Source organism: Somniosus microcephalus, chromosome 4, assembly GCF_052327205.1.
Source record: "Somniosus microcephalus isolate GS21.2 chromosome 4, FLI_Smic_1.0, whole genome shotgun sequence".
Classification (NCBI taxonomy): domain Eukaryota; kingdom Metazoa; phylum Chordata; class Chondrichthyes; order Squaliformes; family Somniosidae; genus Somniosus; species Somniosus microcephalus.
In genome coordinates this window covers 8,694,415-8,710,997 of record NC_140990.1, presented here as the reverse complement: position 1 = coordinate 8,710,997, position 16,583 = coordinate 8,694,415, and the positions used below count along the sequence as shown (strand labels likewise).

Below are 16,583 nucleotides of genomic sequence, written 5' to 3'. Positions count from 1 at the left end.
CTCACGGGGTTAGGGGTAATATAGTAGCATGGATAGAGGATTGGTTAATGGACAGAAAACAAAGAGTAGGGATAAACGGACCTTTTTCAGGTTGGCAGGCTGTAACTAGTGGGGTGCCGCAAGGATCAGTGTTGGGGCCTCAGCTATTTACAATCTATATTAATGACCTAAATGAAGGGACCGAGTGTAATCTATCCAAGTTTGCTGATGATACAAAGCTAGGTGGGACAGTAAGCTGTGAGGAGAACACAGAGAGTCTGTAAAGGGATATAGATAGACTAAGTGAGTGGGCAGTAAGGTGGCAGATGGAGTATAATGTAGGGAAATGTGAGGTTATTCACTTTGGTCGGAAGAATAGAAAAACAGAATATTTTTTAAATGGTGAGAAACTTTCAAATGTTGGTGTTCAGAGAGATTTGGGTGTCCTCGTGCAAGAAACACAGAAAGCTAGCATGCAGGTACAGCAAGCAATAAGGAAGGCAAATGGCATGTTGGCCTTTATTGTAAGGGGCTTGGAGTATAAGAGTAAGGAAGTCTTGCTACAATTGTACAGGGCCTTGGTGAGACCACACCTGGAGTACTGGGCACAGTTTTGGTCTCCTTATCTAAGGAAGGATATACTTGCCTTGGAGGCGGTGCAACGAAGGTTCACTAGATTGATTCCTGGGATGAGAGGGCTGTCCTATAGAAACATAGAAACATAGAAGATAGGAGCAGGAGTAGGCCATTCGGCCCTTCAAGCCTGCTCCGCCATTCAATGAGATCATGGCTGATCATGCAAATTCAGTACCCTGTCCCTGCCTTCTCCCCATATCCCTTGATCCCTTTAGCCTTAAGAAATATATCCAACTCTTTCTTGAATATATTTAATGAACTGGCCTCCACCGCCCTCTGTGGCAGAGAATTCCACAGGTTCACCACTCTCTGGGTGAAGAAATTCCTCCTCATCTCTGTCCTAAATGGCTTACCCCTTATCCTTAGACTATGACCCCTGGTTCTGGACTCCTCGGCCATCAGAAACATCCTTCCTGCATCTAGTCTGTCCAGGCCTGACAGAATTTTATAGGTTGCGATGAGATCCCCTCTCAATCTTCTAAACTCCAGTGAGTATAAGCCCAATCGACACAATCTCTCCTCATACGTCATTCTTGCCATCCCAGGTATCAGCCTGGTGAATCTTCGCTGCACTCCTTCCATGGCAAGAATGTCCTTCCTCAGATAAGGCGACCAAAACTGCACACAATACTCAAGGTGCGGTCTCACCAAGGTCCTGTACAACTGCAGCAAGACATCCTTGTTCCTGTATTCGAACCCTCTTGCTACGAAAGCCAACATACCATTTGCCTTCTTAACCGCCTGCTGCACCTGCATGCTTACCTTCAGCGACTGGTGCACAAGAACACCCAGGTCTCTTTGCACTTCCCCTTCTCCCAATCTATTGCCATTCAAAAAATAATCTGCCTTCCTGTTTTTGCCACCAAAGTGGATAACCTCGCATTTATCCACATTATAGTGCATTTGCCATATTTCTGCCCAATCACCCAACCTGTCCAAATCGTACTGGAGTTTCACAGCATCCTCCTCACAGCATACCCTCCCACCCAACTTTGTGTCATCTGCAAATTTGGAGATATTACATCCAATTCCCTCGTCCAGATCATTAATATATATTGTGAACAGCTGGGGTCCTAGGACCGATCCTTGCGGTACCCCACTTGTCACTGCCTGCCACTCGGAAAATGACCCGTTTATTCCAACTATGATGAGAGATTGTGTAGAATGGGCCTATACTCTCTGGAGTTTAGAAGAATGAGAGGTGATCTCATTGAAACATACAAGATTCTGAAGGGGATTGACAGGGTAGATGCTGAGAGGTTGTTTCCCCTGGCTGGAGAGTCTAGAACTAGGGGGCATAGTCTCAGGATAAGGCGTAGGCCATTTAAGACTGAGATGAGGAAGAATTTCTTCACTCAGAGGGTTGTGAATCTTTGGAATTCTCTGCCCCAGAGGGCTGTGAATGCTGAGTCTTTGAGTGTATTCAAGGCTGAGATCGATAGATTGTTGGACTCTAGGGGAATCAAGGGATATGGAGATTGGGCGGGAAAGTGGAGTTGAGGTCGATGATCAGCCATGATCTTATTGAATGGCGGAGCAGGCTCGAGGGGCCATATGGCCCACTCCTGCTCCTATTTCTTATGTTCTTATGGACTTTCAAAAGGCATTTGATAAAGTACCACACAGGAGACCTACTCGGAAAAGAGAAGCACATGCTATTAAAGGGCTGATGGTAATTTGGGTATATAATTGGCCGAGGGATAGGAGACAGTGAGCAGTGCTGAGGGATGTTTTTCTGACTGGAGGGAAGTATGCAGTGGTTCCCCCAGGGGTCGGGATTAAGACCATTGCTTTTCCTGTTATATATAACTGACCTGGACTTGGGTGTAGGTGTACAAGTTTGAAGTTTACAGATGATACAAAGCTTGGCAACGTAGTAAATAGTGAGCATAGTAGTAGCAGACTTCAGCAGGACAGACAGACTGTGAAATGAGCAGACACAAGGCAGATGAAATTAAATCAGGATAAGTGTGAAGTGATGCACTTTGGGAGAAACAACAGGGAGAGGCCGTATAATCTAAATGGGACTATTTTGAGGGGGTGCAAGAGCAGAGGGACCAGGGGGTCCATATTCACAAATCTTTGAAAGAGCGACGGCAAGTTGGTGAGGTGGTTCAGAAAGCGTGTGGGATACTTGGCTTTGTAAATGGTGCCATTGAAAACAAAAACAAGGAAGTTACACTAAACCTTTACAAATCACTAGTGAGGAACATAGGACAGGAGGAGGCCATTCAGCCCCTCGAGCCTGTTCCGCCATTCAATGAGATCATGGCTGATCTGTGACTTAACCCCATAGACCCGCCTTTGGCCCACATCCTTTAATACCTTTGGGTAACAAAAACCTATCAATCTCAGATTTAAAATTAACAATTCATCTCGCATCAATTTCCATTTGCAGAAGGAAGTTCCAAACTTCTACCACCCATGGGGCTAAAAATTCAGTTGGGCGCCGTTTGGGGCGCCAAGCTCGCCTGGGCGCCGGAATTACCGCTGCGAGCGGAGCCACTTGCGCCATCCGGATATTCAGTTTCTGCGCCCCAAACGGAAGCGGGCCGCTAATCGAGGCTTCCCGCGCCCCGCTTGGGGCGCTGAAACTGAATATCGGCGCGCTAAGGGCCGCAGCGCCACACGCTGCAGCACGGCACGCTGCGGTACTGCAGGCCTTCCTCCCACTGTTAAGGGGGAGGTGGCTGCAACAGCGCGATCCCCGCTCGCGAGTGCCGGCAAATGAGCCCGGCACCAAGGAGAAGTGCCGGGCTCTCGGGAAACAGCCGGCAATGCCGCGGGGGGGGGTGGTGTAGGAGGCCGGGGACGGAGGTGCTGGCAGGCGGGCGCCGAAAGAGCGGCCGGCCGCACCTCCACCTTAACGAGCGCCACTACCGCCACAGGTAGGCCCCTGTGTACCGGTCGCTATTTGCGGCCGGCGCGGGGGAGGCGGGTGCGACCAAATATGGTCATCGGGGCGGGAGCGGGGCACTGCGCACACCGATGACGTCATCGGTGGCGGCGCAGCACTACAGGCTAACGCCACCATTAGCGCCCCGCTAAATATCGCGGTAGGTGTGGCCAGTGGCGCAAAAGCCACTGAGTGCCCTCTTTGGGCGCAAACCGGTGGCGCAGGCCACTGAATTTCTAGGCCTTTGTGTGTAGAAGTGTTTCCTAATTTCATTCCTGAAAGGTCTGGCTCTATTTTTAGACTATGCCCCCTAGTCCTAGAATCCCCAACCAGCGGAAATAGTTTCTCTCTATCTACCCTATCTGTTCCCCTTAATATCCTGAAAACTTTGATCAGATCACCCCTTAACCTTCTAAATTCTAGGGACTACAACCCTAATTTGTATAATCTCTCCTCGTAACTTAACCCTTGGGTTCCGGGTATCATTCTGGTAAATCTACACTGCACTCCCTCCAAGGCCAATATATCCTTCCTAAGGTGTGATGCCCAGAACTGCTCACAGTACTCCAGGTGTGGTCTAACCAGGGTTTTGTACAGCTGCAGGGTTTTGGCCTCAGCTGGAGTCTTGTGTACAGTTCTGGGCACCACACTTTAGGAAGGATGTCAAGGCCTTGGAGAGGGTACAGAGGAGGTTGACCAGGATGGTACCAGGGATGAGGGACTTCAGTTATGTGGAGATATTGGAGAAGCTGGGATTGTTCCTCTTCGAGCAGAGAAGGTTAAGAGGAGACCTAATAGAGGTGTTCAAAATGATGAGGGGTTTTGATCGAGCAAGTAGGGAGAAACTGTTTCCTCTGGCAAGTGGGTCGGTAACCAAAGGTCACAGATTTAAAATAGTTGCTAAAAGAACTAGAAGGAAATGAGGAGAATTGTTTTCACACAGAGGGTTGTTAAGATCTGGAACGCACCATCTGAAAGGATGCTGGAATCAGGTTCCACAGGAACTTTCAAACGGTAATTGGACGTATAGTTGAAGAGGACTAGTTTGCAGAGTTCTGGGGATAAAGCTGGGTTTGGGACTAAATTGGATATCTCTTTCAAAGAGCCAGCACAGACATGATGGGCCGAATCACCTCCTTCTATGCTGTTAGATTCTAAGATCAGTGTGAAGACGCTGGTGTCTCTTAAGGCTCTTCGAGCTTTTAAAGGTCTTCCCACAGTCAGAACATTTCACGGATCTCTCGTCAGTGTGAAAAAGCTGGTGTGCCAGCAGGTTGGAGGACCGAGTGAATCCCTTCCCACAGACAGTGCAGGTGAACGATCTCTCCCCAGTGTGAACTCTCTGGTGTATCTGGAGCTTGGATGACTCTGCAAATCCCTTCCCACACACGGAGCAGGAGAACGGTTTCTCCCCAGTGTGAACTCGCTGGTGTGTATGGAGGCTGGATGACTGAGTGAATTCCTTCCCACATTCAATACACATGAACGGCCTCTCCCCAGTGTGAACTCGCTGGTGTATCTGGAGCTTGGATAACTCTGCGAATCCCTTCCCACACTCGGAGCAGGTGAATGGGCTCTCCCCGGTGTGAACTCGCTGGTGTCTCAGCAGGCTGGAGGACTGAGTAAATCCCTTCCCACACTCTGAGCAGGTGAACGGCCTCTCCCCAGTGTGAGTGCGCCAATGAGTTTCCAGCTTGGATGGATAATCGAATCCCTTCCCACAGTCCCCACATTTCCACCGTTTCTCCGTGGTGCAGGTGTCCTTGTGGCCCTCCAGGTTGGGTGATCGGTTGAAGCCTCATCCACACACAGAACACGTGTACGGTTTCTCCCCGCTGTGAATGGTGCAATGATTTTTCAGGCTGTGTAACTGGTTAAAGCTCTTTCCACAGTCAGTGCACTGGAACACTCTTACTCGGGTGTGTGTTTTCCAGTCACACGGATGTTTGAAATCTTTTCCCACAGACAGAAGAGACAAACATTTGTCCTTCTGTATTCAAAGGTCAATGATATTCAGGTCCTGATGAATGGAGTGACTCTGTCAGATCTTGATGTGATGTTTGGTTTGAGTTTCCCGTCTGCAAATCCTGCCCTTCTCACAGCCTGTAAAAGGAGTTTACAAAAGCCATCACTGTAAATACAGGATAGAAATTCAGAACAGACAATTCTAGTTTCTGTGGAACATTCTTTCCTCTCTTGTTTCCCCAAAGCTGTAAATCCCTGTCCCACACACTCTCCCTCCTCCCTGTGCTGAAATACAAAACCATCGCACCATCTCCAACTTTTCTTTCCTCCACTCCCAGTTTTCGTCCTCCCTTTACTCTGGTTGGGTTCAGTTCTACACCCGCTGTGTGCAGAGTGAGAATCAAATCAATGAGTCACTGATTGTCTCTCCTGGTCACTGGGACCCTGAAGCCCCGCCCACTCTTTCTTCCTTTACCAAGATGGCCGCGCATGCACCATGCTGCAGTGGGAACCAGCCAGTCTTTCCTCCACCAAGATGGCGGCGCGTAACCCGGGCCTGTCACCGAGAAAAAGCCTCACAGCTGCCGTCCGGTGGAACATAGACCAGGCCGCGGGATCGCATTCAGGCCTGAGGCCGTTCTCCAACTTTATAAACCCTGCGGCGTGGCCTACCCGCAGTTTATTAATCTCCCGACCCAGCTCCCGCCGACCAGCAGCTCCACCCGGTGACCGCGCGGGGTTTTCTTGTAAAGTCGGTGAGGGACACGTGACCCAGGCCCAGTGACTGATTGACGGGAGCTTCCGACCAACAGGAAGCGAGCGGGGTGGGGCTGGAGGAGCGAGCTGGCGGCGGGTCCTCCAACCAATCAGGGAGCCTGTGGGGCGGGACTTGCGCCGGCTGATTGTCTGATCCGCAGGGCAGCGAGTTTCTCCAGTCCCTTGTTCAGGGCCTGGGGCCAGGGGAGGCTGTGGGCCTTCATTCCCCTCATTGGACACAAGGCTCTTTGACTCACAACCCACGGGCTCAGATTGCAATACAGACTTTTTAAATTCACGAATAAAAGCAGATAAACCTTGTGCTTCTGTGGCACAAACCTTTTAATATTTGGGAGTAAAAGTACAAGTTTTTTTCCCTCTGGGGAATTTGTTATTAGTTTCAGGAAACAACAACCACTTGTATTTATAAAGCACCTTTAATGTAGTAAAACATCCCAAGGCTCTTCACAGGAGCGTTAGAAAACAAAATTTGACACCGAGCCACATAAAGCAATATTCGGGCAGATGACCAAAAGCTTGGTCAAAGAAGTAGGTTTTAAGGAGCATCTTAAAGAAGGAGAGAGAGAGATAGAGAGATGGAGAGGTTTAGGGAAGGAATTCCAGAGCTTAGGGCCTAGGCAGCTGAAGGCACGGCCACCAATGGTGGAGCGATTAAAATCGGGGAGGCTCAAGAGGCCGGAATTAGACGAGCGCAAATATCTCGGAAGGTTGTAGGGGCTGGAAGAGATTCCAGAGATAGGGAGGGGCAAGGGCACGGAGGGATTTGAAAACAAGGATGAGAATTTTAAGGATGAGACACTTGAAGAAAAGCAGGGATAATAATAATAATAATAATCAACTTTATTGTCATTGTTAGTGCACAAGTGCAGTACAACGAAATGTAGGCTTGCGGCTCCCGAGAGTGTACATTTAGATTAAGACATTTAAACATTCAATATTCATTTGGCTTGTAATACATTAACATAAACATAATAAAGTGCATTGGCAGATGTGTAGGCTTTAGAGTTTATTTGTGGAGTTCAGTAGGATGACAGCCCTGGGAAAGAAGCTGTTCCTAAATCTGGTCGTTCGGGTGCGAATGCATCTGTAGCGTCTCCCAGATGGCAGGAGGGTCCTTATGGGACAGGGTCGTTAATTCTGTTGTGCGACAGTTACTGGGACAGACTGTATCTCCCCTCTCCTCCACCCAGGGATTTGTGGTAGTTAAAGGGACAGCAATTCTCCTTGTTTTGCGAGATTGTAATTAAAGGGACACTGCTCTGAGATGGCTGCGAACTTTTCATGCCGCCAGCCTTTCTAAAACATCTTCCTTTTTTGAGGATCTGTGTGAACAGGCTGGTGACTCAGCAGGTGGGATGAGCTCTGAAACCTCTTTGCACAGTCAGATCATTTAAAAGGTCTCTCATCGGTTCTGGGGCAGGAGGGATCTGGTTAACAGTGATCACAATATCATTAGGTTTAAAGTACTTATGGAAAGGGACAAAATAAAATCAACGGTGAAAATACCCAGCTGGAAGAGAGCCAGTTTCAGTGATTTGAGAAGGGATCGAGCACAGGTGGACTGGAAACAAAGATTGTCCAGGAAAACAGTGAAAGACCAATGGCAGGCCTTCAAGGCTGAGATAGTTCAGGTACAAACCAAGCATATTCCCATAAGGAGGAAAGATGGGCCATCCAAAGCTGGAGCTCCCGATGACAAAGGATATAGAGGTTAGAATAAAACAGAAAAAGGAGGTTTACGACAAATGTCAGGTACAGAATACAGTCAAAAACCAGGCAGAATACAGAAAGTGCGGGGGAAATTGAAACAGGATATAAGAAGGGCAAAGAGAATATGAGAAAAGATTAGGGGGTAACATAAAAGGGAAAAAATCTTCTATAAACACATGAAAAGTAAAAGGATAGTTAAAGGAATGGTGGGGCCGATTAGCGACCAAATAGGATCTCATCATAAGAACATAAGAAATAGGAGCAGGAGTCGGCCATTTGGCCCCTCGAGCCTGCTCCGCCATTTAATGAGATCATGGCTGATCTGATCTTGGGTTCAGCTCCATTTCCCTGCCCGCTCCCCATAACCCATCACTCCCTTATCGTTCAAAAATCTGTCTATCTCCACCTTAAATATATTCAATGACCCAGCCTCCACAGCTCTCTGGGGCAGAGAATCCCACAGATTTACGACCCTCGGAGAGAAGAAATTCCTCCTCATCTCAGTTCTAAAAGGGCGACCCTTTATTCTGAAACTGTGCCCCCGAGTTCTAGATTTCCCCACGAGGGGAAACATCCTCTCTGCATCTACCCTGTCGAGCCCCCTCAGTATCTTATGTTTCAATCAGATCACCTCTCATTCTTCTAAACTCCAAAGAGTATCGGCCCAACCTGCTCAATCTTTCCTCATAAGACAACCTCCTCATCCCAGGAATCAACCTCGTGAACCTTCTCTGAACTGCCTCCAATGCAAGTATATCCCTCCTTAAATACGGAGACCAAAACTGTACGCAGTACTCCAGGTGCGGTCTCACCAACGCCCTGTACAGTTGTAGCAGGATTTCCCTACTTTTATACTCCAGCCCCTTGCAATAAACATAGAAACATAGAAGATAGGAGCAGGAGTAGGCCATTCGGCCCTTCGAGCCTGCTCTGCCATTCAATGAGATCATGGCTGATCATCCAAATTCAGTACCCTGTCCCTGCCTTATCCCCATATCCCTTGATCCCTTTAGCCTTAAGAAATATATCCAACTCCTTCTTGAATATATTTAGTGAACTGGCCTCCACCGCCCTCTGTGGCAGAGAATTCCACAGGTTCGCCACTCTCTGGGTGAAGAAATTCCTCCTCATTTCAGTCCTAAATGGCTTACCCCTTATCCTTAGGCTATGACCCCTGGTTCTGGACTCCCCGGCCATCAGAAACATCCTTCCTGCATCTAGTCTGTCCAGGCCTGACAGAATTTTATAGGTTTCGATGAGATCCCCTCTCAATCTTCTAAACTCCAGTGAGTATAAGCCCAATCGACACAATCTCTCCTCATACGTCATTCCTGCCATCCCAGGTATCAGCCTGGTGAATCTTCGCTGCACTCCTTCTGTGGCAAGAATGTCCTTCCTCAGATAAGGCGACCAAAACTGCACACAATACTCACGATGTGGTCTCACCAAGGCCCTGTACAACTGCAGCAAGACATCCTTGTTCCTGTACTCGAACCCTCTTGCTACGAAGGCCAACATATCATTTGCCTTCTTAACCGCCTGCGGCACCTGCATGCTTACCTTCAGCGACTGGTGCACAAGAACACCCAGGTCTCTTTGCACTTCCCCTTCTCCCAATAATAATAATAATAATAATAATTCAACTTTATTGTCATTGTACAATGCACAAGTACATGAACAACGAAATGTGATCTTGCAAGCTCCCATGAGTCCAATACAAATAACATTAACGTAAATAGCACCGTCCTGGGAGAAGCAGAATCTATTGCCATTCAAAAAATAATCTGCCTTCCTGTTTTTGCCACCAAAGTGGATAACCTCACATTCATCCACATTATAGTGCATTTGCCATGTTTCTGCCCAATCACCCAACCTGTCCAAATCGTACTGGAGTTTCACGACATCCTCCTCACAGCATACCCTCCCACCCAGCTATATGTCACCTGCAAATTTGGAGATATTAAATCCAATTCCCTCATCCAGATCATTTATATTGTGAACAGCTGGGGTCCTAGGACCGATCCTTGCGGTGCCCCACTAGTCACTGCCTGCCACTCGGAAAACGACCCGTTTATTCCAACTCTTTGCTTTCTGTCCGCCAACCAGACCTTCCAATCCGTTGGGACCGTTCTAGAATCTAGGGAATTTTGGAAGATCAAAACCAATGCATCCACTATCTCTTCAGCCACCTCTTTTACAACCCTAGGATGTAGGCCGTCAGGTCCAGGGGATTTGTCGGCTTTTAGTCCCATTAGTTTTCCTAGTACCTTTTCTCTACTTATATTAAATACGTTAAGTTCCTCACCCTCATTACACCCTTGGTTCCCCACCATTTCGGGTATGCTTTTTGTGTCTTCTACTGTGAAGACATTTTTTTTTAACATTTCTGCTATTTTCTTATTCACTATAATAATTTCTCCTGCCTCAGCCTCTACGGGACCAATGTTTACTTTTGCTACTCTTTTCCTTTTTACATACTTGTAGAAACTCTTACAATCTGCTTTTATATTTCTTACTATTTTACTCTCATTCTACTTTTTCCCTTTTTATCAATTTTTTGCTCAACCTTTACTGGTTTCTGAAACTCTCCCAATCCTCAGCCTTACTATTATTCTTTGCAACATTATCAGCTTCTTCTTTCAATCTAATGCTATCCTTAATTTCTTTAGTTAGCCACGGTTGGATCACTTTTCCCGTGGAGTTTTTGTTTCTCAATGGAATGTATTTTTGTTGACAATTATGAAATATTTCTTTAAATGCTAGCCACTGCTTATCTACTGCTATACCTTTTAATCTATTTTTCCAATCTACCTTGGCCAACTCGCCCCTCATACCTATGCAATAGGCTTTATTTAAGTTTAAGACTCTAGTTTTGGACTGAGGCAAGTCACTCTCAAAATTAATGTAAAATTCTATCATATTATGATCACTCTGCCCCAGAGGATCCTTTACTGTGAGATTGCTAATTAACCCTGTCTCATTACACAACACATGATCTAAAATAGCCTGTTCCCTGGTTGGGTCCATGACATATTTTTCTAGGAAACTGTCCCAAATGCATCCCATGAACTCATCCTCCAGACTGCCTTTGCCAATTTGATTTGTCCAGTCTATATGAAGATTAAAGTCCCCCAAGATTATTGCATTACTTTTGTTGCAAGCTCCTGCTATTCCTTGATTAATATTCTGTCTAACAGTTTAGCTATGGTTAGGGGGCCTTTATACTACTCCTACCAGTGTTTTCTGCCCCTTGTTATCCTTAGCTCCTTATTCTACTTCCTGATCTTCCGAGTCGAGATCCTTTCTCCCTTCCGTTTTTCAAAATAGCGGCCACGGGATCTTTTACACCCACCTGAGAGGGCAGACGGGGCAGCGGTTTAACGTCGCATCCAAAAGATGGCACCTCTGACAGAGCAGCTCTCCCTCAGTACTGCCATGGAGTGTCAGCCTAGGTTACGCGCTCAAGTCTCCAGAGTGGGACTCAAACCCACGGCCTTCTGACTCTAGAGGTGAGAGTGTCACCCACTGAGCCGAGGCTGACCCCTCTTAAACTCCAGCCTAGTTACTGGGGTTATCAGCATCTTCAAACCGCCCCCCACCCCCCCAACCCCCTAATTGCCATTATTAACACGGAACAGTCCTTCATGTGATTGACAGCAGAATGGGACCAGTGCGCTCAGGTGTGAACTTGCTGGTGTCTCAGCAGGTCAGATGGATAGCTAAATCGCTTTTCACACACTGAGCAGGGGAACGGCCTCTTCCCGGTGTGGGTGTGGAGCAGGTGTTTCCGAAGACTGGATGAGTGCGTAAACCACTTCCCGCAGTGAGAGCAACTGAATGGCCTCTCCCCGGTGTGGATGCGTCGATGCTTCTTCAGGTCCTTTGAGCATTTGAAACTCTTGTCGCAGTCGGAACATTTAAACAGTCTCTCGTCAGTGTGAACCATCTGGTGTTCCTGCAGAGAGGAGGGACGAGTGAATCCTTTCCCGCACTCTAAGCAGGAGAACGGCCTCTCGTCAGTGTGAACCAGCTGGTGTTCCCGCAGAGAGGAGGGACGAGTGAATCCTTTCCCGCACTCGGAGCAGGAGAACGGCCTCTCGTCAGTGTGAACCAGCTGGTGTTCTCGCAGAGAGTCGGAACGAGTGAATCCTTTCCCACACTCTGAGCAGGAGAACGGCCTCTCGTCAGTGTGCCCACGTTCATGTACCAGCAGAGTGTGGGACTGGACAAATCCCTTCCCGCACACTGAGCAGGTGAACGGCCTCTCCCCGGTGTGATGTCGCTGGTGTCTCACCAGGTTCGATGAGTTAGCAAACCTCTTTCCGCAGTGAGAGCAGCTGAATGGCCTCTCCCCGGTGTGAATGCATTGATGCTTGTTCAGATCCTCGGCGCTTTTAAAGCTCTTCTCACAGTCAGGGCACTTACAGGGTCTCTCGTCAGTGTGAGCTCGCTGGTGCACCCGCAGAGAGGTAGAATGGCTGAATCCCTTCCCACACACGGAGCAGGTGAACGGGCTCTCCCCGGTGTGAGCTCGCTGGTGTGTCAGCAGCGTGGATTGTTTAGTGAATCCTTTATCGCACACGGAGCAGGTGAACTCCCTGGTGTGAGCTCGCTGGTGTGCCAGCAGGGTGGAGGAGAGAGTGAATCCCTTCCCACACACGGAGCAGGTGAACGGCCTCTCCCTGGTGTGAACTCGCTGGTGCTGTATCAGGTCGCTGGATCTTCTGAAGCCCTTCTCGCAGTCGGAGCACTGAAAAGGTCTCTCATCGGTGTGAACATGCTCGTGTAGCAACAGGTGGCAAGACTGGTTAAACTTCTTCTCACAGTGAGAGCAGGCGAACGGCTTCTCTTCGGTGTGAGTTCGCCGGTGTCTCAGCAGAACGGATTGGTGACTGAATCCCTTCCCACACACGGAGCAGGTGAACGGCCTCTCCCCGGTGTGAACTCGCTGGTGTGTCAGCATGTTGGATAACTGAGTGAATCCCTTCCCACACATGGAGCAGTTGAACGGCCTCTCCCCGGTGTGAACTCGCTGGTGTCTCAGCATGTTGGATAACTGAGTGAATCCCTTCCCGCACTCGAAGCAGTTGAACGGCCTCTCCCCGGTGTGAACTCGCTGGTGTGCCCGCAGGGAGCCTGAATGAGTGAATCCTTTCCCGCACTCAGAGCAGGTGAACGGCCATTTCACGGAGTGACTGCGTTGATGAGTCTCCAGCTCGGAGAGGCAACTGAATCCTATCCCGCATTCCCGACATTTGCACGGATTCTCCTCGCTTTGGTTACACTTGTGCCTCCCCAGGCTGCACCTTCGGTTGAACCCACGTCCACACACAAGACACGTGTGCAGTTTGCCCGCATTCTGATTGCTGCTTTTCGCTTCCATATGTCGATGATATTCAGGTCCTGATGAATCGAGTGACTCTGTCAGATCTTCGTGTGAAGTTTGCGTTAAGCTGCCCGTCTGCAATTCCTCCCCTTGCAAGAGACAGTAAAACAGGTTTATATAAGTAATTAATGTAAATACAGGACAGAAAATAAAGAAAGACTGGCCTTTATACGGCGCCTTTCACGATCAACGGTTTTACAGCCAATGAAGTACTTTTTGAAGTGTAGTCGCTGTTGTAATGTGGGAAACACTGCAGCCAATTTGCATGATAAATAATGGCCAGGACACCGGGGATAACTCTCCTGCCCTTCTTCGAAATAATGGGATCTTTTATGTCTTTTAAAGGCGGTAAGGACAATCCTAGTAACTACAGGCCGGTCAGTTTAACATCAGTGGTGGGTAAAGTTTTAGAAACAATAATCAAGGAAAATATTAACGGGCACTTGGAGAGGTTTAAGCTAATTAAGGAGAGCCAACACGGATTTGTAAAAGGCAGATCGTGTTCGACTAATCTAATTGAATTTTTTTGATGAAGTAACAGAGAGGATTGATGAAGGGAATGCAATGGATGTTGTCCACATGGGTTTTCGGAAGGTGTTTGACAAAGTACCACATAAAAGGCTGGTTAACGAAATTGAGGCTCATGGAATAGGTGGGTCAGTGGCAGCTTGGATAAGGAATTGGCTTAAGGACAGAAAACAGTGAGTTGTGGTAAATGGCTGTTTTTCAGACTGGAGGATGGTAGACAGTGGTGATCCCCAAGGGTCAGTGCTGGGGCCACTGCTTTTTTTGATATACATAAATGACCAAATATTGGAATACAGAGTAGAATTTCTAAATTTGCCGATGACACCAAACTTGGGGGTGTGGCAAACAGTGAGGATGATACCAATCGACTGCAACAGGACATAGAAAGGCTAGCAGAATGGGCAGACAAGTGGCAGATGGAATTTAATACAGAGAAGTGTGAGGTGATGCATTTTGGCAGAAGGAACAGGGAGAGGCAATATACACTTAATGGCACAGTTTTAAAGAGTGTGCAGGGACAGAGGGACCTGGGAGTTAATGTGCATAGGTCCCTGAAGGTGGCAGGACATATTGAGAGAGTGGTTAACAAAGCATATGGGATCTTGGGCTTCATAAATAGAGGTATTGAGTACAAAAGTAGAGAAGTTATGCTGAACCTTTATAAAGCGCTGGTTAGGCCACAGCTGGATTATTGCGTCCAGTTCTGGTCACCACACTTTAGGAAGGATGTGAAGGCCCTTGAGAGGGTGCAGAGGAGATTTACCAGAATGGTTCTGGGGATGGGGGATCTTAGCTACAAGGACAGGTTGGAGAAGCTGGATTTGTTTTCATTGAAGCAAAGGAGGTTGAGGGCTGATTTGATAGAGGTGTACAAGATTATGACGGGTTTGGATAGGCTAGACGGGGAAAGGCTGTTCCCACTAGTTGACGGTACAAGGACTCGGGGACACAGATTTAAGGTTTTGGGCGAGAGATACTGAGGGGATGTGAGGAAAAACTTTTTTACGCAGCGAGTGGTGATGACCTGGAACTCACTGCCGACGGAAGTGGTGGAAGCGGAGACACTCAATGTTTTCAAGGGGAGACTGGATAGGCACTTGAGGGAAATAAACTTGCAGGGCTACGGGGATAGAGCAGGGGAATGGGAGTGACTGGATTGCTCTACAGAGAGCTGGCACGGACTGGATGGGCCTTCTGTGCTGTTATGACTCTGTGACATCTACTCGGTCCCCTTTATCCACCCTGCTCCTTACATCCTCTAATACATTTGTCTAACACGATTTCCCTTTCATTAAACCATGTTGACTGCTTGATTGTATTATGATTTTCTAAATGTCCTGCTACTACTTCCTGGATAATGGATTCCAGCATCTTCCCAATGACAGATGTTAGGCTAACTGGCCTATAGTTTCCTGCTATCTGTCTCCCTCCTTTCTTGAATATGGGTGTTACTTTTGCAGTTTTCCAATCTGCTGGAACCTTTCCAGAGTCTAGGGAATTTTGGAAGATTACAACCAATGTATCCACTATCTCTGCAGCCACTTCTTTTAAGACCCCAGGATGCAGGCCATCAGGTCCAGGGGACTTGTCAGCCTGTAGTCCCATTAGTTTGCCTCGTACTTTTTCCCTAGTGATAGTGATTGTTTTAAGTTCCTCCCTCCCTTTTGCCCCTTGATTTTCCACTATTATTGGGATGCTTTTAGTGTCTTCCAACGTGAAGACAGATACAAAATATTTGATCAAAGTCTCTGCCACTTCCTTGTTTCCCATTATTAATTCCCTGTCTCATCCTCTAAGGGACCAACGTTTACTTTAGCTACTCTCTTCCTTTTTATATACTTGTAGAAGCTCTTACTGTCTGTTTTTATATTTCTTGCTCGTTTACTCTCAATCAATTTTCTCCCTCGTTTTTTTTTAGTCATCCTTTGCAAGTTTCTAAAAATTTCCCAATCTTCTGGCCTACCACTAATCTTCACAGCATTGTATGCCTTTTCTTTCAATTTGATACCCTCCTTAACTTCCTTAGTTCATCCTTCTCAGAGTCTTTCTTGAATCATTCACAGAATCATAGAAAGTTACAGCACGGACGGAGGCCATTTTGGCCCATCGTGTCCGCGCCGGCCAACAAAGAGCGATCCAGCCTAATCCCACTTTCTAGCTCTTGGTCCGTAGCCCTGTAGGTTACAGCATCCCAAGTGCACATCCAAGTACTTTTTAAAAGTGGTGAGGGTTTCTGCCTTTATTAGCTGAGGCATAGAATATAAGAGCAGGGAGGTTATGCTTAAACTGTATAAAACACTAGTTAGGCCACAGCTAGAATACTGCGTGCAGTTCTGGTCACCACATTACAGGAAGGATGTGATTGCACTAGAGGAGGAGCAGAGGAGATTTACGAGGATGTTGCCTGGTCTGGGGAATTTTAGCTACGAGGAAAGATTGGATATGCTGGGGTTGTTTTCTTTGGAATGGAGGAGGCTGAGGGGAGGCTTAAGTGAGGTGTATAAAATTAAGAGGGACCTAGATAGGATAGGAAGGACCTCATTTCTCTTAGCAGAGGGGTTGATAACCAGGGGGCACAGAGTTAAAATAATTGGTCGGAGGTTTAGAGGGGATTTGAGGAGAACGTTTTTCACCCAGAGGGTGGTGAGGGTCTGGAACTCACTGCCTGACAGGGTGGGAGAGGCAGAGACCCTCATCACATTTAAA

At 47.6% G+C, this 16,583-nt stretch overlaps 1 protein-coding gene across 1 annotated transcript; it reads right to left on the bottom strand.

Annotated features, from left to right (window-relative positions):
* Positions 1 to 4,269: 4,269 nt before the first annotated feature.
* Positions 4,270 to 13,424, bottom strand: LOC147118247 (uncharacterized). The gene is made up of 2 exons (XM_085984343.1): positions 11,907 to 13,424; positions 4,270 to 5,204 (listed from the first exon to the last, which is right to left on the bottom strand). The coding sequence occupies exons 1-2, from the start codon at positions 13,344 to 13,346 to the stop codon at positions 4,659 to 4,661; spliced, it is 1,986 nt and encodes a 661-aa protein (XP_085840469.1). The 5' UTR covers positions 13,347 to 13,424; the 3' UTR covers positions 4,270 to 4,658.
* Positions 13,425 to 16,583: the final 3,159 nt, after the last annotated feature.